Below are 26,658 nucleotides of genomic sequence, written 5' to 3' on the forward strand. Positions count from 1 at the left end.
TGGTGCGGGGAGACATAACTTTCACCGAACAGAAAAATGTCTCTGAACTTTTTGACATGTGTACCATTGTATGAGTGACCTGTCATTCATTCCCAGACCCCTAAGAACATGCATGGAGTGCTTTCTCCCAGCTGTAAAACCTCACCTTAGATTTTAGGGTGCAGCTCAAATGGTTCCTTTTCTCTGTCATCTTTCTCAATCCTCCCAGTCAAAAGAAATCCCTTCTCTGTGCTCCCCGTCGGCTTGTGTCGGATCTCCTTTGCCAGAATGCTATAGCCTGCCCCACCCTGCCCCACTGCTCTGTCCAGTATGTGGCTGCCCGTGATGCTGGTTTTCACCTAATTAACCTGTAAAAAGATAAGCAGATGAGGTGTCCCCTCTGGGATCCTTTTTCTCCCCCATAGGTCCTCTCATGCCCTGGGCATGTACTGCTGCTCAACAGATCTTTCTATCATAATGGAAATGTTCCCCACCTGTGCTGTCCAGATACACTAGCTGCTGACCACATGTGAACACTGGGCATTCGAAATGTGGGTGGTGTGACTCAGCAACTGAATTTTTTATTTCATTTAAATTTAACTTAAATAGTGACACCTGGATAGGGGCAACCATGTTGTATAGCTCAGTCCTAGAGCTTTCTTCCTAGAGGGACAGCCTCACCAGCTGAACACCAAGCACGTTTAATTTTCAAACAATGAAAGCAGGGCCACAAAGTACGTGTTTCTAAAGTACAAATTCAGTTTATTCATCTGTTTATGACACAGTACACAGGAGGCAAAGTGTTTCACATCATAGACTTCACTTCCAGCTCCTTGGAATGTTCATTTCTTTGGCTTACAGGAGAGACTAGACAGGAAGGCCAGGCAATGCTTAGGCAACTAAAATGAAGTTGGGGGCAATGCTAATGTCACCCTCACAGGGACTGTTAGTCGCAAGCTGGTTTTCTAGACCTGTTAGCTGGAAGCATGGCGAGCACCATTTCTGGACGCTCAGGCTATGTCGGGCTTCAGTCGTCTCCACCACACAGGTACAGCAGCGCTTTCTGGTAGTCGCCCTTAGTGTCTTGCTACAAATGGCCCAGGAGAAAAAAAGAAATGTGGTATCAGAAAAAAGCCCAGACTCCTCAATAACACAGAAGTAGCCTCAACGCCCAATGAAGCCTCTCCCACGACAAAGAGAAGACTCTTCAGCAGACCTGCCCTGACACAAAGGCCTGGAAGGCCACATGGAAACCACTGCGAGGGAAGCCTCTGGGAGTGTGGTCGGAGGAGGTGCTGGGGAAGACATTCAAGTCTCCTTAGGACTGTGGGGTGGAGGGAGTGCAAGGTGCTGACCATTGACCTGGGTTAGCGACCAGGGCTGTTCTTACTGCAGCAAGGTCCTACAAACACCCCAACTTTCCTCTCTCGTCCTCGCCTTTCCACAGAGAACAGGGTATTTCCCTAGCTCACTCTGCTATTTCCTGCATTATTAAGGTCAAGTGGAAAGAAGCTGATGAGGTGAGGAACAATTACTAAGAATCTAACTGGTCCTTTGACTTTAAACATGTGCCCTAATAAAACCTGGCTATAAAAAACCCAGCTCTAACTTCATCCTTGGTAACCATGGACATGCCTTTGGACATCTGAGGAACTGTTAGAAAGCAGAATTGCAATGGCTGTCTGAAATCCACACAGTGGTACCACTGTGAATGCGATCACTTCCTTACATGCAAATGTGACATCACGCCAAAACAGAGAGAGGCTAAATTGATTGGAGAGATGGGAGTTCTGAGTAACTGAAAGTTGTCAGGCCTATCCCAGAGGATTTTTCAAGGAATAAATGCATAATAAAAGTAAAATATAATTGTTCTTCCAAGTCTCTCTGGGATATCAGCAAGCCTTGCAGGACCATCGTCATGAACACCAATGATCATTGTAGAGTAACAGATGTGAAAAATATAAAACATCTGCCTGATTCTACAAAGTCTAGGACAAATCAAAAATGTGCTTTCAAAATAAATCCCTGATAATTGATGACTAGTATCTCTTCCCCAGAGAGTTAGAAAACAAAATCACCATTGTGTCATCATTTCTGCCAGGCCACCTGCCGGGGCCTGGGGTGCTCGGGACAGCAGGGCAGGCTGACGCCGCACCTCGGACTTACCTGGATGTAATAGTACAGGGACTTGCCGTACTTTCTCTTGAATTCAGACCTAATTTTCAACATGTCCACTTCACTGCGGGAGACCATGATTCTGATGAGGACCTTATCCCGAGTCCCCTTGCCCTGAAAATCAAGTTCATATTCCAAATTACATTCGCTGAGAATGTTATCATTAAAGAAAGAGTCTACAGCCTGAGCATTCCTGATCTGAAAATCTGAAATCTAAAATGCTCCAAAATCCAAAATTTTTCAGTGCCGACATGATGCCACAAAGAAAAATTCCACATATAGACACTTAACACAAACTGTTTCATGCATAAAATTATCAAAAGCATTCTATAAAATTACCTTTAGGCTATGCATGTAAGGTCTATATAAAACATAAATGAATCTCAAGTTTAGACTTGGGTCCCATCCCTAAAATATTTCATTATATATATGCAAATATTCCAAAGTCAAAAATAAATCTGAAATCCAAAACATTCATGGCCAAGCATTTTGGATAAGGTATATTAGGGCACAGTGTACACTGCCTGGGTGGTAAGTACACCAAAATCTCAAAAAGCACCACTGAAGAACTTATTCATGTAACTGAACACCACTTGTTCCCCAAAAACCCATATAAGACAGAGAGAGAGAAAGAAAGAAAAGAGAAAGAAGGAAGGGAGAGAAGGGGAGGAGGGGAGGAAGGGGAAGGGGAAGGGGATGGACACTCACTGTGTACTTTTTTTTGGTATTTATTTTGTGAGAGAGCAGCAGACCCTGCGACACACACCCAGCAGGCGAGTATACAGGTGCAGATCATGCGGGCTCACTGAGCAAGCAATCGGCGGCGCGCGCGCGAGGTTCGAGAGAGAAGGAAGCGCGCAGCGCGGTAGGAGCGTGCGAGGAGACAGGGCGACGGAAAGAAGCAGGCATGTAATGGCGCGAGCGCAGAGCAATGGCTATTTGGAAGGTAGTGAGGAATTGTGAGTAGTGTAAGATTAGAGGAGAGTGGAGGTAAGATGCGACTGTGAGAGGTGACACGCAAGAGCTGAGTGGCAGGGAGGTGCGAAGGGTCAACGGGGTCAACTGGCAGACGCGCTCGGAGCCGGGCATGCGCGTGGGTTCAAGTGATTGTTTATTCCCCCCTCCTCAGCCCCGAGCCGAGTAGCCTGGGATACAGGCAGAGGGAAGGAGGACAACGGATGTGAGGCGGAGGGGAGGCAAAGGAAGGGAAGCTAATTGTTAGAGAGAACGGGAGTTTCACTACGTTGGCCAGGCTAGGCGCGTTGGGAACCGATGCGCTGAACCGCGCAGGGAGATCACACGGCCCGCCTCCAGGGCTTCCGCAACAGTGCTGGATTACAGCAGTGTGAGTCACCGGAGCGCCAGCGCGGGAATGCACATTTGCATAGAGGCGCGGAGACATTGGTTCACACAAGGTGCCGAGGCTGAGGCGCAGGAGGGGGGAAGGCAGGGAGGAGAGGGGGGGAATGCAGGAGGAAGGAGGAATAAAAGGAAGGAAGGAAGGAGAGGGAGGGAGGGAGGGGAAGGGAGGGGAGAGGAGAGGAGAGGAGAGGAGAGGAGAGGGGAAGGCAGGGAGGAAGGGAGGGAGGAAGGGAGGAAAAAAGAAAAAAAAGACAAGAAAAGAAAGAAGAGCATCTGGGAATTCCAAACACACCAGGATGTAGTCAGCACAGACTCCCAGTCTATGCCATCATTCAATAAATATATACTGAGCACCTACTACTACAAGGCTTAGTTCAAGCAGTCTGAGTCTCCACATGTAACAAGAGGTTCCTGATTCCTGCAGGCTTAGAGGGGATATGCCAACACATTTCTATCATCGCTCTGTGCCATTCTGAATATGTGCAATAAAGACCACTGAGTTTACTTCCAGAGCATCCGACCAAAGGCACCAAGGGGTGCTATTTGATATAGAACTCAAAGACAGATGGCAGAGGCAGCGCAGACAAGGGAGATGTACCAGAAGGAAAATGCAAAAGCCTAGAAGCCAGAAAACACATGGCACATTTGAGGTGTAGAAAATGGGATGGGTCTATGGGAAGAGGTGGTTTGTTTAGGGGAGAGTTGTGGGGCTGTGTTTGGGGTCTGATAGACCCCGGTTCAAATCTTGCTGTGTAACTTCAAGCAGGCTGAGGTATTCTGAGCTCCGTCTCCGCATTTATAAAGAAGATAATCATATCAGCCTCAGAGGTGGTTTTGCAATGATTTAAGGTAAGGTAGTAGCACATGTCTACTGTATAGTGGGTGCTTAATAATCGCTCCCTTCCTCGCTTGTCTTGACTCTGGGGGTAGCAGGAAGAAATCACTGAGAAACCCAAGTAGGGATCAGACACGACTACCATGCCGCATTTTCTCTCTCCCATGGCGCTTTACTTTCTGCCTGTACACAAACACGTGTTCAAGCAGCTGAGAGAAGACAGATTTGTGGTTCTCTCACCTGTCAAATACAACCACAGCTGACTAGTGTGTTCCTGCATCCAGACAGTGGGGTCCCCTTCCTCCATCCATGAGTCAAGGAGACTCAATCTGGGGCCCAAAAGAAGAAAAGCTGAGTGTGGAAACACAGCTCTCTCAGCCAGCTGCCCTTACCTTCATGGAGTCATACAGCCGGTCAGCAAAATAAAGGGGTTTGTTCTGAATGCACTGGACTGTGGAGAGAAGAAAGGGAGTCAGGGCTGCAGCTGCTCTGGTCTCTCCTCTACCAGTGAGAGAGGATGCCCTGACCCTGGGCCACAAACCAGAAGTGACCTGATGCAACGGAAACTGGCTGCAAAATGGAACAGGCTAAGGGAAATGTAGAAATCCTCTACAATACTAAGTTCCACCACAGTTTTAAACCAGGGGACTCTGAGACCTGCAGAACCCAAGTGCATATGTGAGTTTCCACAACATACCCCTCTCTTCTGTTTTCTTAGTCTTCCCTGGCAACAATCTGTTACCAATTTAGGCCTTTCTTCAGTTTTATATTCTTATATCTATACAATTAAGACTGTAAAACTATCCAAAGCATGCATAGAAGCCACACCTCCCAAACACACTTGGATTAAGAGGATGGCCATCTGTCACTTCTGCTCTGGTAGATGACGTCTACCAGGAATGGGGGCCACATTCACTTACCCAGGTTCAGGAAAGCATTTTCCAGGTCTCCTTTAACCTCTTTCCTGATGCTCTCCAACATGTCGTAAGGGCTGTAGCTCTTGTACCTATCAAATACTGAGGAAAAACAACAATGAATTATCAGATCAGAGCCACTAGTCAAAGTTGTCAGTGATCACCCACCTAGTTTTATGCACCATGATTTTTTAAAAAATTGAGGATGATCATAGCATCCTAGGATCTTAGAGGTTGCCATGGTGACCAGAACCAACATTGGTCAACTTTGTCCTGGAGCAGCCATACCATGCACTTGTCCTGAATGGCACTGCCCAGGCCACATATTTGGACCATCTCCATCTCCCCTGAGTGGAACCTATTCCATCCGAAAACCACGGGAAACAGTACAGAGCAGGCAGCAAAGTCCACTACTTCAACAAATAATGGCGAGATAAAAGGATCATCAAACAAGAAGGAGCTGCAGAATAAAGCACCAAATGCAGAAACTATTTGCAAGAGAAAAGAATCCAGAATGGGAGAGAAAGGTGAATGTACTTGGTGAGGGAAAATGGGTGAGCCTACAAGAATGCCAAGTGGAGAGAGAACCTCATTCTGGCAGACTCCATCCCAACATGAACATCCACCCAGCTGCACCAGCCAGAGCCCCAGGGCACTGAGACCCCCTCAGCACAGTGCCCACCTTTCTGGAGGTGGGGCACGCTCCGCTCAGTCATGATGCTGATCCACTTGGGAACATCAGTTCCTTTCCTCTTCACTCCAGCGTCATAGAGATCCTACGAGTACAACCAACCAGGAAAAGTTAACTATACAATCCACTGTAGGGTCATAAAAAATGTCATGCAAAAAAAAAAAAAAAAAAAAAAAAGCTACACATTCAAAATGCCAAACAAGGAAGAATGACTATACTGCAGACATGGGCAGAGACCTACTATTTAGGTCAAAAGTCTTAATCACAAGCAGTCTTCCTTAGGCACAGATGTATACCATATGAGACTGCAGATAGTTCGTGAGGTCTATGCTGTACGATCTCCTTCCTTGAATAAGAAAGGAGGGACCAAGAGCTTGTATTCATATAAAGAAGGTCAAGTAAATGTTCAGTCAAGTAAATGTTCATGAACACATCTGGCCCTTCTCCCTTTGGGCGCATTTAGGGGAAGATAAGCTAGCCGATGTTTACTGGACAGCTACCATCCAGGCTCCCATTCTCAAGCTTTTCAGAGACTCAGGGAGTGATGGAGCTGGAAAAGGAGCCCATCTCGTCTCATTTTCAGTTTCTGGAAAATTTAGGGGCTACAAGTAGCCCTAACAATGGCAGGAAGGGCAAGAGGAAGAAAGACTTATGCAAGGGTAGATATTCATTCCGTGATCTTCCACCATCTGGGAATTGCAAACCCAAGTCCTATTGCTTTATTTAAAACCCTTGTCTACTACCTGCTAGAAGTGCTGTGTGGAATATATTGAACTGTAAAAACTAATGTGAATTTAAATTAATTTTTTTCTGCAGCTTTTATGACTTACTTTGAGATAACTGTTGACCCTCTAAGTAAGGAATATAGTTCATAGCAGTCTGAATAAGCTTAACCAATAGTTCTCAGAGATTATGGAACTGGAACTGGAAAAAGTCTTACTCAGCCAGAAAAGGATAGGTCTCTGCTGGTCTCCCTTTCTGCCCACCAACAACGGAGCAGTAAGCCATCCTGTCCCTGGCTGTGTCTTCTCCACCTTCTTCTGCTTCCTACCTGCCTGCCTGATTGCTGTGCACAGCCACATTACACTCTGCAGAAACTGGCGCTTCCATACAAGCAAAGCCTGATTGAGCATATGTGAGTCGCCTGACTGAGCATATGTGAGTCACGTATTGATTCTACAAGTAATGCCAGCATTATAAAAGAATATCTTCTAATAAACAATGCTCTCAGACTACAGTGGGTTTAAAATACGGCCAGAAATTCTTTGACCTTCTTCCCTTCCACAGGAGGAGCCTAATCCCCTCCCACTAAGTGTGGGCTAGACTCAGTGACTCACTTTTAATGAAAAGAGTATGACAGCAGTGCAAGGTGGGACTCCTAAGATTAGGTCATAAAAGACGCTGTGGCTTCCTCTTTGTGAACTGCTTGCTGTTCACAAAGCAAGCCGGATTGGGGAAATCCGGCTGCCATGTTAAGAGGACACTCAACCCGGTGGAGAGGTTTCTGTGGAGCAATTCTAAGGTCTCCCACCAACGGTCATGTGAGTGCACCATCCTGGAAGCAGATTCCCTTGACCCAGTCAAGCCCTCAGATGACTGCAGCCCTGCAACATTTCGTCTGCAACCTCAGAAGAGACCCTGAGCCAGAACCAATGGGCTAAGCCACTCCTCAATTCCTGACACACAGAAACTGAGAAATAATACATGTTTGTTGTTTTAAGCCACAGAGTTTGGGAGTCATTTGTTACAGAGAGTTAAATTACTATATAGACTATCCAGACACTTACCAGAAAATAAAAACTCAAACCGAAAGCTCAGTACTTACCCGGGCATCTTGGTCAATCAGTTCATAGTCAATGACAGAACCATCCTCTGCTCTTCTACCCTATGGAAAAAAAAAAAAAAGAAGAAGAACTTCAAATCCATTTCTTTTTGTATTCTAAAACTGAAAATGTTTTCTCCTCAGTCCATGTAAGCCATTACTTCATTTAATAAGTAAGTATCCACCTAAGATTTTTCTTACTTTGAAACCTAGACAGGGCCGGGCGCGGTGGCTCAAGCCTGTAATCCTAGCACTTTGGGAGGCCAAGGCGGGTGGATCATGAGGTCAGGAGATCGAGACCATCTTGGCTAACACAGTGTAACCCCATCTCTACTAAATTAGCAGGGCATGGTGGCACATGCCTGTAGTCCCAGCTACTCAGGAGGCGGAGGCAGGAGAATCACTTGAACCAGGGAGGCGGGGGTTACAGTGATCCAAGATCGTGCCACTGCACTCCAGCCCTGGTGATAGAGTGAGACTCTGTCTTAAAAAAAAAAAAAAGAAAAAGAAACCTAGACCAACCAAGGAGCGGTAAAATCCTTGAGCAAGGAAGTGGGGCTGTGCCTTGCCATCAACAATCCCCTCCTTGGTACCCGGTCCTGGCCTACACACCTTATAGACATCCCTGTCCCCATCCCCCACAAAAAGCTGATGAGATTTAGTTCCTTCCCACAGAGAGCTAGCGATGCAGATGGAGGAATATGCAGACACAAATGTAAAGCGGCCCGGGAACCTACAGCACTAGGAAGACACAAAATGCAGGAGGAAAAAGAACTCTCAGAGAGCAGTCAGCAAAGAGTGTGAACAATGGGCCCGGGCTTAAGCTGAAACTTCAAGGGTCAATCAGAGGCAGCTAGCCAAGCGGAGAGGGAGAGCCAGCCGGTACACCAGGGATGGCACAGCACACTCCGGGGTAAGTAAGGAGCTGCCCTGTCAGAGCACAGCTGAGCAGGAGAGAATCTGAGCAAAGAAGATGCAGGGAGGGTTTAAGAGGACCTTTCACAGCAGTTAGGAGTTTAAATTTGATGCAGCAGAAATGGGGTTTGAACAGGGGAGTAAAACGGTGCAAGTGTATTTCACAGAGATCCGTGGATGGTGGTACACGGGGCAGGTGGTAGCGAAGACAGGAGAGCCAGGGAGAATGGCTTAGGAGCTGTTGCAGTAATGGAGATGTGAGTGGCCAGATGCACTATCTGTCATTTGTCATCAGGGTTCCCAGGGTCTCTCATCCCTCCCCTGGCACATAAGCATTAAGCTGCACACTGGCCAGAACTAGGGATTCACAGGGGAAGTGCCCCTTCCTCCATGTTAATGTGTTAATATTAGCAATCAGCTCCACAAAGACAACTCCACTCCAGACAAAGGACTATATGGGCAAATTCTTCCATGAGAAGTAAACGCAGGAAAAAGAAACCAGAAGGTCACTTCCCACTGGGTCCTGCATGACCACAGATAGAGGCAAAGTGACCTTCCCTAAGTCACGCGGCCAAGGCTCTGGCACATAAATCCAGGCCAGGACTTGAGAGCCACCCATCCCTCCTCTGGCTCCCAAAGTCCACTTGTCCATGAGGTTTTGCAGGATAAGAAATCCTATTATACAAAATTGACAACTCTGCAGTGACAGTGCAAACCCACTTTCGAAAATGCAGCTGAATTTCTGATGCAGGCACAGGGGACTTAGTTAATTCACTCCAAGTATAAAATGAGGTATGTGACATGACTTGGGAGGAAGCAAGGGCAAAGAAAGAACCTGGGAAACCAACCTTTGCCAGGGCAACCATCAGCTTGCGGAAGTCACCAGATGTGTCCGAAATAATGTCCTTCTCCAAATCAGTCTTGTACACTTGGAGGAAAATACATCTGGTTTTATGCTTTCTGCCTGTGTAACCAACCACCCACCCCAATCTCCCCATTTCTTACTAAGACTCTGAAAAAAAGAACAGCTATGTCAGCTGGACATACCCATTCTTCTTAACCCCAAACAGAGGAAGGATTCACTAGAATGATTTTCACCCTCATGAAATCAGAGCCAGAGTTATTATCCATGACAGGGGGCAGCAGGGCTAGATCAAATCAGGGATCCTTAACTTTGATCGGCGACCTCTTGTGTAGTTTAAATACTGGCTCCCAGCCCTCCTGACTGTGAATACTCGTTTTGAACATCAAAAAAATTGGAGGTCTACACACGCACATGCACACACACAATTGTGCTTTACTGTCTACTGAGAAAATGCACAATGGCAAAAACTGCTAAGAATTAAACAATGCTTTTGAATGAAATTATATTTCAATATTCAAAATAGCATCTATATTGAAATACAGTAGCTAGAGAACAACTGTAATGTTCCTAATATTAAAAAAAATAAATGTGTGAGGTGATGGATACCCCAATTACCCTGACTTGGTAACTCCATATTATATATATGTACCAAAATATCCCATGTACCCCCAAAATATGTACAATTATGATATATCAACTTTAAAAAGTAAAAGAAAAGAGAAATGCAGTAGCAATGTCAAGTTGCATTGTTTATTCCACTCATAGCCCTCTATACTGCTTAGTGTGCACAGGTCCACATGGGTCTCTTGCTGTAATTCTTCAATTATCCACAGTCCAGAGTTGGCAACCTCTTGAGCAGAGACTGAACAGCACCCAGTAAATGGAATCCATATATAATACTTGCTACTTCTCCTCAACAGATTTTTAAAAATAAATTTTGTTTTCTCTTCTTTCCCTCCTGTCTACCCTTCTTCTAACACAGAAGTTCTAGTGGAATGTAATAAACTGTAGGCAATGAGGAGGTGAAGGAGAGCAACTTGGACCACAGCCAACCTCGCCTGCATGGTCAAGGTGGCAGGTGCTTCTGTACATCAATAATCCAGGCATCTTAGCCCGAACACTAGCCCCAGTGGCCATGATACAGTCACATAAATTGGGCTGAGAGGATGAATCACAGAAATCAAGCTACTCACTTTCCTTGTAGACTCTGTTAATTTCCTGCAGCTCCTGGTTGGTTCTGGAGCAGATGATCTCAATGAGAGAGTCCTCGTCGGTTCCCAGCCCCTGTGAACCAGGAAACACCAACATCAGCAGGGAAAGGCTTCCCCACCGTTAGCCTATTTCTCTGATCTCCACCAAGTAAATCGCAAACATGGGTTGGGTCTATTAGCATCCTGCTTTCTACATTCCTACTGAAGAATCCACACTCTATCCTTTAGCACAAAGTAATGATATTTTCTATTCCTTTAAAAAATGCTTCACCAGAGCACAAGATGGTGGAATTGGCATGTTTGAGTTCAACTGTTAATATGTTTTGTTTTTTAAAGTAGTGAACAGGGGCCAAGTGCCATGGCTCACGCCTGTAATCCCAACACTTTGGGAGGCCAAGGTGGGTGGATCACAAGGTCGGGAGATCAAGACCATCCTGGCTAACACGGTGAAACCCCATCTCTACTAAAAATACAAAAAATTAGCCGGGAGTGGTGGCAGGCGACTGTAGTCCCAGCTACTCTGGGAGGCTGAGGCAGGAGAATGGCGTGAACCTGGAAGGTGGAGCTTGCAGTGAGCCGAGATCGTACCACTGCACTCCAGCCTGGGTGACAGAGTAAGACTCCACATCAAAAAAAAAACAAAAAAAAAAACAAAAAAAAAAACAAAGGAGTGACTAGGAAGAGGCAGCAATAGAATATGCCAAAATATTAAAAGTGGTAATTGCCATTTGCTGTGGGTATATAAAGTAACTTTTTCTTATTATTATTTTTCACTTTCTACAATAACCACCCACTATTTTAACAGATGAGAATTTTCTTCGTTAAACATTTCTTCTTGCTAATTTAAAATAAAGGAATATAGAAATTTTATGTTGTCACTTGCAGCCAGCATTGTTAGAGTAAGTCTTTTTACCAGGCAAAGGTATAGTTAAGAAAAATTTTTTAGCTTCACCTCTTTGAAATGTAAAATTGGGTTAATGTTAAAATTTCATTCTTGTCCTTCCATTTTGCTTGATAATTATGCACTCTTCAGGCATTTTAGGGAAGCAAAAAGAAATAATGAAGTGCCAAATAAACCTAGACACCAACACTTTATTAAGGAGTAAGAATTTGATGGGTGATGTATTCAAATTTAATATATACACTTTTGAGCATGTCAGATAGCTTGAAAGGACTCTGAAACATGTATTTCAAAGCTGGCTTCATGATCAAAGTCAAGATTTAATAATCAGGATTCTTTAATACTTGTCTTTCCGAATATGGAAATACCACTTTGAACTAAGTAGAATTACAACTGTTTAAAATGTAAATCAATTATAAGGTGTTAATACAATAAGAAACTTACTTATCCACATGAAAAGTGTGTCAGCTATTAATTAAACTTATTAGAGGTTATATGCCCCTGAAAAAGTAGTTTGTATAATATAAGTTAAGCCTCAGGTTAATGGTTAATTTTGAATTTTATTCTTCATCTAATCTTTGAGCCAATGGCTCTTCCTTCTGAGTTTTAATCATGATTTGTAGAGGTTCCAGCAAAGCCAAAAATTCTCCCCTTGTTAGCAAAAAGTCCATACAGCATTCTACACAAATGTTATTAAATGACTACTGAGCATCTTTGAATATTTTGAGGGGCAGTTGTTCAATCTCAAGGATGATAGAAATATCGTCTAAAAATAACACGCATTGGGAGAAATGTTATATCCTGACATTGTAGAATTGCAAGATAGGCAGAATAATATAAGATGTGTTTCCTTCCATCACTGATATACCAGTGGTAATATCTGATAATTCCAATAGTGTCTTTATGTCTACATTCAAAGGTGACCTTGGCAATTTCCAAAGCCCGGCCCAAACTCTCCACAGACTGTCCACAATTCCTATCACAAGGGCAAATTCTACTGTAACATATGGCAGATACTGCCACCGGTACTGCCAGAAGTCAAAACAGATTTTTTTTTTAAGCATAGTTCAGTTAATGTCACTTCAAGCTTTATGGATTTTGGAAGGGTACTCAACTGTGATAGCTAATGGAAGAGCTGGCACAGGGTCAAAGCTTCAGCAGTTAAAGCACCTTCCATTGGGCCCAATTACATAGATTACAACAGTGACTGACAGCTCAAAAAGGTCTGTTTCAAGTCACTAATACCTAGTAATAGATACCAGTAAAGCCACACGAATCACAGCTAAATAGATTCTTGACGAAAATAAGATAAACTGATCTGAAGTGTTGATGGTCAGAAGAAACCTAGGAGAGGCTGACTCATCCCTGCCTCCAAAGGTCCACAGACTCGGTTTTCAGGAGTGCTATTTTTATCAACCAGGATCATGAAATGTTGTTGACATTTTATCATTCTTAATGATGTCTTTTCTGCAGTACAGCCTACTTAAGAAACTCAGACAAGTCCACTCAAATAAACTGAGCACAGCTTGGGCTAAGCTGAAGAACTGAAGGAAGAAAGAGACTTAACAACAAATCTTACAGCAGCCCTGAGCTATCAAGTCCGGGGCTCTGGAGATGCCCAGTGTCCAAAGCAGCCTCACTCTTGTGTTCTCTGGGGAAAGGATGACAACTGAACTGTGACATTAGCTCTGGTGACAGGCTTACAGCTCAGACTGTTCATAATTCAGGAATAGTGGCATCAGAGAAAACACATTCAGACTCAGAATAAAAAATCAGACATATGGCTTCCCCCCTACAGTGCAGACTTTACCCATGTATATCAGCAGAGGGCAGTGTCGGACTGTTCAAATGCTGCAGACCCACACTACGAAAAGGGTCCAAGCGTGTTGCAGTAACATACATTTATGTGTGTACATCCATTGCATTTATATAAAACTTGATGTCGGCCAGGCACGGTGGCTCACGCCTGTAATCCCAGCACTTTGGGAGGCCAAAGTGGGCGGATCACCTGAGGTCGGGAGTTTGAGACCAGCCTGACCAACATGGAGAAATCCTGTCTCTACTAAAAATACAAAATTAGCCGGGAGTGGTGGCACATGCCAGTAATCCCAGCTACTCGGGATGCTGAGGCAAGAGAATCACTTGAACTCGGGAAGCAGAGGTTGCAGTGAGCAGAGATCGCACCATTGCACTCCAGCCTGGGCAACAAGAGCGAAACTCCGTCTCAAAAAACAAAACAAAACAAAAAACGTGATGTTTTAGGTATGCACAAAGTTCAGGAGGTTTCCAATCTAGAATTTTTACTAAATTTAACCAAAAATTTCAGGTTCAAAAGAACTTTGCAAAAGAAAAACATAAAAGATAACGTGAGACTTCACACAGGTACAATTCAGGTACGATTCATCATCTGAAATTACCCCTTATGTGCACTATGATGTTCTGATTCTGCCCGAATTTGAAACAAATGGTACTGACAGAATATGGGAGGAAGAAACACCCACGAAAGGATGGGCAGAATTTGCAAGTTTCACTTAACAAAAGATGAGTTTTTTTTTCTTGCCTTCATATCACAACATATCTTTTTAAAGAAGGAAGTGTAATCAAGGAAGTAGTTTTCCCAAATGGTATTCCAATTGCCCAGGTGCTGAGTAGTAGCAGCTGGTAACTGACTTCTCAGCATCATAAAATTTCTTTCCAGTCTTAAAACAAGTAATTGAAATATTTTTGGTACAAATCCTGAGACGTATAACTTCAGTTCATTTTTTAAAAATGGTTCCAAATGAGAATTCAAGAAAACTGAAAATCACCAAATTACACTCAGAAAGCTGTAATTCACAAAATTAATAGCAGATTTGACAGAGATGACATCTCACACGCATTTACCTTCATGGAAGCTTTTAGCTCAGAAGCGTCATACTGAGCAGGTGTCTTCAATAGGCCCAAAATCACCGTCTCCAGGTGGCCAGATAAGGCTGACTTCAGTGCTGATGCAAGTTCCTTCAAGAAAACAGGCAATCATGAGGAAAATATTTATTTTACTTTAAAACTGGTGAGTAAAACAAAAGTAAAAGGGATCTTTTTGTGAAGCAGGTTGTGAGTCTTTGATCACTCCAGAGTCTTGGGTCAAACGCCCTCAACTGCATTCCCTTCAACAGACCCAGATCTCAGAAACATAAACATCAGGCTTTGCTTTAACGAAATTCCTTAAAATCCAAGTTAATTTTGCCTTTTTCCCCAGTCAATAAAAGGAAACTAGAGTCGTATGTGATTCCTTAGAAAGCTGTGAGAGTGCGGGCACTTTGCAATATGCTTGAAAGTGGTAACACCCCGTGGAAGGCAGGACACTTTCCGAGATCAAGGCCCCTGCTAAGAAGGAGGTGTTCGAGCAGACAGCCTCCTGGGAAGCAGATCTTGTGGCCTGCTGATATACTGTAAAAGACATGGGGGCAACCATTCCAGTGGCAGCTCCTCAAAGTCTCCAGAAGGAACCAGAAGCCCCAACACAGTTGGAAGTGAGGTCATGAAACTTTCCTATGCAAAACACTGTATCTAATACTGAGAAAATATCTCTTTGTCCTTACCAAACTGGGACCGTGTTTAATGGAAGCGATAGGAAACTAACACCTCCGAATTCGCCCCCTTGAATTCGCTGTTGCATATAATTTCTCAAGGCTTCCACTGTCACCATGAACACAAAAATTTAAGTCAGAGGTCTGGTCAGCACCCATGTATGTAGACAGACACCCCAACTCAATGTGGCTTTCAGCGATGCTTCCTCGGGCTAAACTTCCTACAAATCATGGCTGATGAGTGAAACCTCCTACTGAAATAATGTTCTTCTTTTCACTTTTTCCTTTCTCTTCTCTCTCTTCTTTCTTTCTCTCCTTGATTTCTAAGAGCAGCCATGGCATCTACAAAACTTAGCCCCTAGAGGTACTTGCGGGATACGAGAGGTGATTTGCAGCCTGCTTCAGAGAAAACCATCTTGAATCATTCATGATGTCAAAAGTGTTAGAACTGACGTGGATCTTAGAAGCCATCTGGCCCAAGCCTTTCGCCACCCATTTCCTCCTGCTTCCCAATGTCCTGGGAACACACGGCACTTAGGAGAGGACTGTAAAAGCAATAGCTCCCAATTATAACACCAGTCTCCCAGTTTGGAACTTTGAGGTTAGGTAACTCCAAACTTAGCCTACCCTTGACACTCCCCTCTACCCATTCTCTATTCAAACCTCAAATAGCCTTTGGGCACCTACTGACTTCTTCTACTTCTATTCTAAACTCCTTATGGGCGTTTAACTTCCTGTTTCTCACAATGTCCAGCACAGAGCTTTGCATTTAACAAAAACTAAACAAAAACTCCAGAAATGTATGATAAATAGAACATAACCATTCCCTGTAAGGAGAAGCCTCGCATCTGGCGTCTGCTAGAACATGAAAAAATCGTAAGAGCAGCTGTCTCTCCCAGCTTCTCTCCGCTCTGCTAGCTGGGCCCAGGTTCTTCAAGCTCATCACCTGGGCAGCCGCAGCCTATATCCCTAAAGAACTCTGCAACACAAACCTTCCTTACTTCAGACTTTCTTTATTTCACAAACAGCCGATTGCTTCACTTGAAACTATCTCAAGTAGTTTACATATCTTTTATAAAAGATACATAATTCTCCTTGGCCTAAGACTGAGAGTCAAGAATTAGAAGGATGGTGAGCTGTCCCCAGCACACAGCAAAGCCTGTGAGATCTTGGGACCTCATCGTAATTCTGGTAGTATCTTCTCTCCAAGACGGTACATGGGAGCTTTGTTCTCCATATATCTAATCTAAAACCAAGATCTAGGTTTTGGGTGTGGTGGCTTATGACTGTAATCTCAGCAGTTTGGGAGGCGGAGGTGAATCATTTGAGTCCACATGGCAGAAGCTGCAGTAAGCTGAATCATACCACTGCAATCAAGACCTGGGTGACAGAGCAAGACCCTGTCTCAAAAAACAAAAAGATCCAGACTTCTATGTTTGTGTGTACACACCCAAATGTATTCCAAGACCAGACTCTGTAAGTGACAGCTGAAAGATCAATTTTTGTGCATGCTGTCCAGAGATGAGCCTTCTGCTCCAGTGGGAACTTGGCTCTAACCAGCTCACAGACCCTCTTGGGAAGCTGGAGAAATAAAGCACTCCCATCTATGCCTCACTACAGAAGATTAATATACGTCTAGTGAAAGAAGAATTTTAATGCACACGAGATGAAAGAAGCCAAATGCTTTCCTATCTATGTCCTTTCCAACTGTTTAGAGTGTGGGGGATGGAAGTGTAGCAAGGCTTGACCTGCAACTCCCAGGACCCTGCTGGTCATGTCAATCCCAAGGGCAGAAATGTCTCTTCTAGAATCCTTCCAGCTCACCTCCACTGTGGCTACGAGTGAAAGCCATAAGTCAGATGGGAGCTGCAGGAAGCCACACTTACTGCACTGTCCAAGAATAAATCAAATGCTTTTAATAGCAAGAAGTTAAAAATAAAGCAGCACATCCTTAAAAATAAAATTTCCTAAAACTGACAAAATAAAGGACGAACACGCACTGGTTGTTTCTTAACCACTAGTGGACAAGCAAAGGGAAAAACCACACAAAGACCCTTTAAATAGTAGGAGCACGGCATGTTGAAGATAGCTTTGCAGACCAAATGAACTACTAACTAAGCCCACTCATTGCAAAACGCTTAAGAATTCAAGTGTCTATTGTTTAAATGAGAGGAGCTTGTTAGGATCAACACTCAGTGGAGGCTAGCATCCTAAAATTAAATTAGAAACATCTTATCAAGAACCAGCAGAAGTCATAAAGATGAAACGGAGTTGCTACATGTAGAAAACTGAGCACAGTGCCTGGCCCAAAGTAAGCACTCAATAAATGGTGCCTGTCGCTGTCGTTCCCTATTCCTAACTTTGTATTCCCAGAAGTTCTCTCTCCAGATAGCCTGGGTTGGAGGAGGGTACTGTCCTTATACAGGAGCTCCCAAGCACTCTAAAGCGAGCACGACCACCTGCGCTCTGCCTCCTCTCAGATCAACGATGGCATTAGATTCTCATAGAAGCGCAAACCCTACTGTGAACTGCACATGCGAGGGATCTATGTTATACACTCCTTATGAGAATCTAATGCCTGATGACCTAACGTAGAACGGTTTCATCCCAAAACCATCCCTCCCCATCCCATCTGTGGAAAAATTGTCTTCCACGAAACCGGTCCCTGGTGCCAAAAAGGTTGGGGACAGCTGCTCTAAAGGCCACACGTGTTTGTGTGTGTGTGTGCACAATGCACACACACACACATGTGCAGTGACTCTTACAAGGATTTAAAAAGAAAATCTTAGATATCCAATGGTCCCAGAAGTCTTTGCTCCTGAGAGCCACAATTCATGAAAAGAAAAAGCAATGTCTGAGGAAATAAAAATTCAACAAGAAATGCCCTCCATCCCTGGAACTGCCTGTACCTTTTTGGTCCTCCTCTGGTAGGCGAAGGCAATATCCTGTCTCTGTGCATTGCTGCGGTTGGTCAAAATGTTGACAATGGTGACCTCATCCACACCTATGGAAATACAAGTTGTTAATCGTTACTCAACCATATACTCTAGTATTTTGGGCTTACATAGAAGGTGTCAAGCAGAGTTTTTCAAACTGAAGTTTATATACAGTTTTTCAAACGGAAATACCAAGACACCAAGATTTGTTCCAGCTCTTTTGTCAGCATCCTCTACCCAATGTGTACACTCTTTCCTTTTTTTCCTGACAGCCTCAAACCTCAAGCTTACATGGACCTTTTAAATATTTGTGGTTTAAAAACTATTTTATTCACAAATTAGTTTCTGGAATCAACAGTAGGAGGTGCATATGTGGGGCTCTGGCAGTCAGATGGAACACAAAGATTTAGTAGGATTTTAAATGAAGGTCCCCAAATTGCCATTTAACTCGGGATTTAATAGAGAGTAACTGCAAACTGAATTAATAGAGATAATTATTTATATTTATTGCAGGATTATGGCTATATAAGCTGCTAGGTATAATTTCTATAATTATAAAAACTGTCATGACAAATGAGTCAGATTTAATATGGCAGTTGTATTTTCATAGCATAATTGATTAATGCAATCATACTTATTGAAGACAAAATTGTTTTGTAAGGAAAATAAACGTTCACTGCTTTTAATCTTCAATAGGCAATTTTAATAATCAATTTTATAACTTTATTAAAAAGAGTAAGTGTTTTAATCTAAATTAAATCTAAATTGGGAGTTTTGAAGTGCCACCAAAATATTTTAGTACCTATTTTAATTGGAACATGTGTATTTACAAAGATAAGCAATGCCTTCTGGTGTCTGAAAGTCTCCAATTTTATATCAGAAATACTCCTAACATGCCATTTAACTTAAGAAAGCACAGTTTGTAAATTCAGAATGTGAAAAGTCTCTCTCCTGACTGATTATTAACTTTGTCTAATAAAAGAAAGAGTCTTTGCCATAACTGGATAGGTAATTCTTGGGTGAGAGAGTAGAGTTGCTAAACCTACAAGGTCACTTGCAAACTACAAATGGCTTGGGCTTGGCCTGAAGAAAATCAGAGGAGTCCTGAAGAAACAGAAAGGTCAAAACTGTAATGCTTGAGACAAAAACAAATAGATTGAGAGAAGAAGTATTTTCAATTCTCAAGTGTGTCAGATCAAAAGTACAAAGTTAGAATTTCTGGGTATAAAATAAATAACTTTTAAAATGTATCTGCTCATTTCAAAGCAAGTCCATATCAATATGCTGGCTATCTTAACTGTAGCATCTATAACTTTAGCTCTGATTTTTAGAGTAGCCAAGGTAAACATAGAAATCCAATTGCTAGATATGAGATTCAGCTTCAAAGATGCTTATTTCAGCACTGTACATAATATTGAAAAGTAAAGTTAGGAAAAACACCTATGTCCAATAAAAGGCTGATTAAATGTTCCTTTTTCCATATAATGGGATACTATGCAGTCATTTTAAATGATGGCATAGAAGTATTAAATAATGTTGGAAAATATCCACAATATAGGCACTGTTAAAAAAAAAAAGTTGCAAAGCAGTATGCTCAGTATACTCTCATTTTTGTAAAATGTGTATGCATGTATAAGAAAATATCTAGACATCTCTATATCAAAATTTTAATAGTTATCATCTGAGTGTTGGGATTATATATAATTTTAAATTTTCTTTCTTTTGATTATCTGTACTTTCAAAGTTCACCATAATGACCATAAATGGGTTTTTTTAAATACCCAACGAGTGGCAGGCAGTCATTGCTCTAGAATCAACTAGTGACTTCACTTCAAGAGAGTCCCCGTATAGCTCTAAATACTTCAGTTAGAAGAAAACACAGTATGTATAATAATTAGGAATTACATCTATATAATTCTCTTAGTTTCCAAACATCATAAGACAAGTTATCTTATTTAATCCTCATAACAACCAACTGGGGATAGTGACTTCTCTATTTCATAGGTGGAGGCTCTAAAGCAGCCCATCCCTGCATGTATTGTGTGTGTAAACATTTGTTCTCCTGGGGTCTCAGCTTCTATACTGGCACAAGTAAGGGGCTTGAACAATGACCCCAAATTCTGCTTCCACAAAACACTAATGGATATAATTTTTTTTTTTTTTTTTTTTGAGACGGAGTCTCGCTCTGTCACCCAGGCTGGAGTGCAGTGGCCGGATCTCAGCTCACTGCAAGCTCTGCCTCCCGGGTTTACGCCATTCTCCTGCCTCAGCCTCCCGAGTAGCTGGGACTACAGGCGCCCGCCGCCATGCCCGGCTAGTTTTTTTTTTTTTTTTTGTATGTTTTTAGTAGAGACAAGGTTTCACAGTGTTAGCCAGGATGGTCTCGATCTCCTGACCACTTGATCCACCCGTCTCGGCCTCCCAAAGTGCTGGGATTATGGGCTTCAGCCACCGCGCCCGGCCATGGATATAATTTTTAACTTATATTTTGTTTCAATTAGGAACAGGCAGAAGAGATTAATTCAAAGACTCTAAAATATCCACAAAGTGGATGTAGGCCCGGGCTGCTGTGCATGCATGCCTACCCACACACGTGTTTGCTTGTTTGTTTGCTCTCTTGCTCTGTCTCTCAAAATTCTATGGCTCTAGCTTTATATCAGGAAAACCACTTGTTTATTAATGTGTTTTGCCTTGTACTTAATTTTATTACCCACCAATTGAAAATGCTGAAGAACCAACCACAAAATACAATTCTATCCTCTAACCTCAATTCTAATACTTCCAGAAGTCAACCTAGGGGTGGCTGGCCTGAATGCACACCAAGAACACTGACCCATATAAAAGTGTTCTCTCTTAAAAACAAATGCAAAGTCTGTGTTTGGGTCAGAATGTGGTACCTGGCCTACCTGCATTAAAATCACATGAAGCATTTATTACAAACACAGTCCCTTGGGCCCTACCTGAGAACTAGTAAGTAAGGTCTCTAGAACTTGGGACCCAGGAAGGAGCACTTTAACAAGCTCCCCAGTAATTCCTTATTTGAGAATCACCAACAGAAAATGATAACCACAGGTGGGAAATGGAAACGTCTTTAGAAATCTACCTATCTAAAAGACTTCTGTGTTACTTCTACCAACTGCTTTTGTGAGGTACAGGGTCGACTACAATTTTAGGGAAAGAAGTGCTTACTTTTGTCCAAACAACCCAGGTAAGAAGTAATATCTAAAGAGTTCACTCCATAAGCTGTGATGCAGTCCCGCACTCTTAGTCAACGAAACAGCTTTCTGCCTTTCTTTCCATAGCAGCTAAGTGTTCAGCCAGCCGAGATAGAATTTAATCCAATTACTGGAAATCCCCATAAAGAGCCTGGGTAGTTAACCTGAATCTTACCTAGGAGGCAGCAACAACCATAGTCTGAAGGAATCGAAATGTATTTTACCTAAATTATTTACCAAGAAAATGGCCAGCTGAGATGCAGTATCTAACGTGCTGGGACTTTACAAGCATACAGCCGTAATGCATTGCACAAGTGCTAACGGCACTAACTACAAAGAAATGAAATGGAGGCTATTTCTGCAAGTAGAAGACTCCCGCTCCACTGCCCTGCCCAAGAACCTCACCTGCATCACCTATTTCTCCCATACCATTGTCTGCATGTTTCAAATTGAACTGGAAAGAGGAAAAAATCATGAAGCCAGGATCAACTGCCTAGTCAAAGCCACTTAAGCCATGTCCTATATTGTAATACCAAATGCATGCATCTGCAAATGGGATTGAACCATCTTATCTCTAGAACACTGCTGCTTCCTCTTGCCCTGCTATTGTAATTGGTGAGGCCATTTATTCCTGTGAAAAACTGTTCAGTACAGGTTGAGGCTGCAAAGGTCATCCGGTTACTCACCATTTCTACCCAGGATGCAACTGAAGGACTCAGACGGAACCTCGAATACCTATGTCAGCACAATCATCACCAACAATGCACAGCCAGTGCCAGGACACCAGAAAAGCTCTAAATTGAATATAGTGCCAGATGCCTGGGAGATGGGGCTCTGCCTCCCTTGATTTATACTCTCTGACCTCTCGTGTTCCAGTGCTTAAGGAAGTGTTTGCTGGGTGGAAGGGCCCAGGGTCTAAAGAAACTGTGTGGGTGGGGCAAGGGCATAAAGAAGAAACAGAAAACCTGAATAACACTTCCTTTTCCATCCTCTTCCTCCTGTGTCTGATATGAGTGATCACAAAGTCATCTAAGCAAAGGCTCTCCACAAGGAAGAGTGATGTGGATAGGGTGATCCCACAGAATGTGGATGAAAACATGAATTCTGTGATTCAGGCAGATTTTTTACATTTTTTTTTCAAAACTAATAGAAGTTACAGTTTTCCAACATTGGTGAGGAACCAAGACACAAACGTATTTGGCTCCTGATGGAGAAACAGCACAAGAAAGTCTTTAAGCATTTACTCCTTGAACAAAAATAGCCAGCTAATCTAATTAGCTAACTACAACAATATTTTCAACACTTGGATCATGGGCACCCCAGAGGTCAGTCACTGTTCCAAATGCCAGTTAATCTTAAGCAACACCTTTGCCAAGGGAATGCCACGGGGAGGCACTGCTGACAGCAGGGTGCCAGGAGAAACCTGGGGGTCCTGGGTCCCATAAATCATTTACTGTACTTTTCAAGCATAGAGAACATTTGCAGTTTAAAATGATGGCTGCATCCAAAACCACAAAATCAGCCTCCTGGAGTTTCCTCCTCCTCTCCGCGGGTGGAAACCCCAAGTCAGCTCCAGCGCCTGGCATTCCATGGAAAATGTGTGTCTTTATTGTCCATGGCAAGGCACCAACAGCCGTTCTGAACAGGATGCTGACTCACATCTGCCGAGACACACTGAATGCACAAAGAAAATGGATTTCATTTGTGTTTGATGAAGGTCTCAGGAGGGTGGGGCTGACTTGGAAAACAAAGGAAAACCGTCCAGATCCTCTCTTTACCTAGATTATGGGGAAGACCACGACTTAAGATTACTGAGCATACAAGTATCAAAGCTGAGAAAAAAAATCATCTTTACAAAAAGAAGGTCAGAGGCATGCCACAAAGAGAGGACAGCGCCATAGAGCTATGGGTGTGTACATGTGGACATAGTCATTTATTACAATATAGTACCTTTGCTTTTTTTTTTTTTTTTTTTTTTTTGAGACGGAGTCATCACTCTGCCGCCCGGAAGCTTGAGCAGTGCAGTGGCCGAATCTTTCAGACTCCTGCAAGCTGCGCCTCCGCAGGTTTACGCCATTCATCCATGGATCAGCTCCCGTGGTAGACTGGAACATAACGACCAGCACCTCGCCCAGACAGTTTTGATATATATTTATATAGTAGAAGACGAGGGATATTACCACCACCAACCCCACCAACTCCCCAGTTTTGTAATCAGGATGGTCTCGATCTCCTGACCTCGTGATCCGCACTGTCCAAGAAAGGCTCGCAAGTGCTGGATACAGGCATGAGCCACCGCGCCCGGCCCCTTTTGGCCTTATTTATTATAATTAATAGTAAGCCTTGTGGCTGGGCAGTGGGCCTGCTAATCCTAGCACTATTGGGAGGCCCGAATGTGGGCAGATCATGAGGTCAGGAGTTTCGAGATCAGCCTGACCAACATGGAGAAACCCTGTCTCTACTAAAAATACAAAATTAGCCAGGCGTGGTGGCGCATGCCTGTAATCCTAGCTACTCGGGAGGCTGAGGCAGGAAAATTGCTTGAACCCGGGAGGCAGAGGTTGCAGTGAGCCGAGATCACACCATTGCACTCCAGCCTGGGCAATGAGAGCGAAACTCCATCTCAAAATAATAATAGTAACTTTTTACTGAGCACCTACTATGTGCCAGGCATTTTTATCAGATGCCCCTATTCTATCACGTAACTCTCACCACACCCATCTAAGGTGGGAGCCACTGTCATCCCGGTTGTACTAATGAGGAAGCCAATGCTCACAGAAGGCAGAGACTCGCTCAAGGTCACACAAGCAAGACACTTGCAGGGCTGAGATTCAAACCAGGACTAAAGACCCCGGCTCACTGCACTGGGCAACTCTGCCTCCTGTGATAGAAAATTATGCAGAACTTGAAAATAAAGCAAGAGGAAGACAGCATATCCTCCAGGTGTGTGCTGAAGCACTATCTCAGAGACCCAAAGACTCATGCTCAAGGGACCTGCTCTTACCTGACATGCTACTTTCTACTGATTTGGGCATACACTCTGTGGGGTTACATGTTAACTTGTAGATTTTGGTCCAGTAGAAAGGATGACCCCAAAGGTTGTGGCTTCACTGCCCTATAGGATATGAATGGTCTTGTATCCAGCTCAACAATCTTTTTTTTTTTTTTTTTTCAAACAGGGTCTCTCACTGTTGACCAGGCTGGAGTACAGTGGTACACCCATGGCTCACTGTAGCCTCGACCTCCTGGGCCCAAATGATCCTCCTGCCTCAGCCTCCTGAGTAGCTGGAAGCACAGGCACTCACCACCAATGCCCAGCTAATTTTTAAAAACGTTTTTTAGAGATGAGGTCTCCCTTTGTTGCCCAGGCCCTCCTGTCTGCTGGGATTACAGACAAGAGCCACTACACCCAGCCTGGCACAACGATCTTATTCCAACATTCTTTTCTCAACACTTACCAACATCCAGTATCTCAAATTCCCTCTGACCCAGCCTTACCTCAATGTGTTACATAAATGTTTACTACATGTTTATCCTATGAGTCAAGTCTGTACCTTTTTAAAATTATACTTTGATACTTTTTCATACCACGCTCCACCATGTAGCTCCTACAAAGGGTATGGGACAATAATGTGTCAAATGTGTAGAGAACTGGGCTGAAATGTTTACATCCAAATGGACTTACATTTGGGAATCTGTAGGTAATGATTTTCCACCTGGTAATAATGCATGGCCACTAAAGGGATAACCCAGCTGAGGTTTTTTTCAACAGAAAGAGCTAGAAGACTCTCTTCTGAGGATAGACATTACTAACTTGGCAGAGGGAGACAGACCTTCCCAACAAGCCTATTATGCCAGCCAGTCACCCATCTACTGGGAGAAATTTTAGGGAGAGAAAAACTCCCCTCTAGCCATAGGACTACCAAAAGCACCTTCAGCCATGGTGCTGGCTGGCCCAGAACCCCTGCTATCAAAGTTGCCCCTCTGGGTCATCCAGCACAAGCGAGCACTGTCTCCAGAGCGTCTCTCACCAAGACAGGACACCCAGCTGGCAGACAGATGCCAGGGGAGGCCTCCAGATAAGTAGCAGCCACAATGTAGTGCTCTGAAAACTCCACAGGACTCAGACCTGTGAGATCCTGGGGCACATTAGTTCCCTCCCTAGGCCTAGGTAACTCACCCCATAGAACAGAGATATGATAATACTTATTTTACCAGGATGCAGAAAAGACTGGCTGAGTTAACATCTAGAAACACATCTACTGCCTTCATTCAGCTTCTCTATCACAAGCCTGGCCCCTGCTTGCATTTGAATTTCTGTCTGTGAAATATGGGGCAAAGAAAGAGAACATTTTTGCCATTGGCACACATGGATGAGTAGTCCAGTTACATGACAAACTCTGGCAGCTGCTGAGAGATGGGAGCGAAAGTAGGCTTTGCACAGGGTGAAAGGAGACAGGGGAGTTTGGTGCCTCTCCCAAGTCTGGCACGGCTGGGGCACACAGTCCCAACTCAGGGAAAACAGGGTTTACCTAAGTGCCTAAGAAGTGGTTTTGGTCCAAAATCAAATTTCTTCTTTTCCATTCTGCTTTGATCTCACTTCAACTGAGTTCCTTAGAAAGGATTTAAGGTATCATTGTCTTGGTAATCTCACCAGCTACTTTAATAATCTAGAACCGTGTCTGCCTTCCATGCAGAATTATATTTCTGAAATAAGCTACAAGACCAGCAGGAAAACACAAAGTATACCACTGCTCAAGATCCAAATCAAATCGTCAGTGAAGGAACACACACAAAATGCAAGCACTGTATTGTGCCCCGTTACTCCGTCAGCCTCATGGGACAGAAAATAAAAAAATGTGAACAGATGCAAGAGAAACCAACATAGCCACCCTTAACTCACTTGATAGTGGAGAACTTTCTTGGCATTGCTGACACCAGATTAGAATCCAGTTACGGCCATTGTCCCTGGGTGAAACTGGTATTTGGATTTCCTCAGGGAAAAGAGGTAACAGTTTTTTTTTAAAAAAAAAAAAAAAAAGAGAGAGAGCTGAAGAGAGGCAGGTGATGAAAGCTGATGCCTACAATTAGAAAAGCTCCAGGGACTCCTTTTCCAGTGTTTGATAGCTACCTGGCTTGGGTCTGGCACCTACATAGCTACACAGACAAATATCATTGCAAAGAAAATCTGTACTGGCAGAGTCGGAGTGGCTGTGACTCAGCACTGGCCTCTTTGTTCCCAGCACTGCTGTAAGATGAGAAGTCAGT

The 26,658-nt window shown here is 43.5% G+C and overlaps 1 protein-coding gene across 4 annotated transcripts in view; it reads right to left on the reverse strand.

Annotated features, from left to right (window-relative positions):
* Positions 1-718: 718 nt before the first annotated feature.
* ANXA2 (annexin A2) overlaps positions 719-26,658 on the reverse strand; it is a 61,359-nt gene continuing 35,419 nt past the window's right edge. For all 4 annotated transcript variants that reach the window (XM_017864509.1, XM_017864484.1, XM_017864489.1 and 1 more), the window contains 10 exons: positions 18,149-18,243; positions 14,554-14,667; positions 10,752-10,842; positions 9,542-9,621; positions 7,782-7,841; positions 5,948-6,041; positions 5,272-5,367; positions 4,744-4,802; positions 2,146-2,268; positions 719-1,066 (listed from right to left, as the gene is read on the reverse strand). In XM_017864509.1, the coding sequence (XP_017719998.1) occupies positions 1,007-1,066; positions 2,146-2,268; positions 4,744-4,802; positions 5,272-5,367; positions 5,948-6,041; positions 7,782-7,841; positions 9,542-9,621; positions 10,752-10,842; positions 14,554-14,667; positions 18,149-18,243 (872 nt within the window). In that variant the 3' untranslated portion in view covers positions 719-1,006. The remainder of the gene's footprint in view (positions 1,067-2,145; positions 2,269-4,743; positions 4,803-5,271; positions 5,368-5,947; positions 6,042-7,781; positions 7,842-9,541; positions 9,622-10,751; positions 10,843-14,553; positions 14,668-18,148; positions 18,244-26,658) is intronic.

Source organism: Rhinopithecus bieti, unplaced genomic scaffold (genome assembly GCF_001698545.2).
Source record: "Rhinopithecus bieti isolate Rb0 unplaced genomic scaffold, ASM169854v2 scaffold_2723, whole genome shotgun sequence".
NCBI classification, from domain to species: Eukaryota; Metazoa; Chordata; class Mammalia; order Primates; family Cercopithecidae; genus Rhinopithecus; species Rhinopithecus bieti.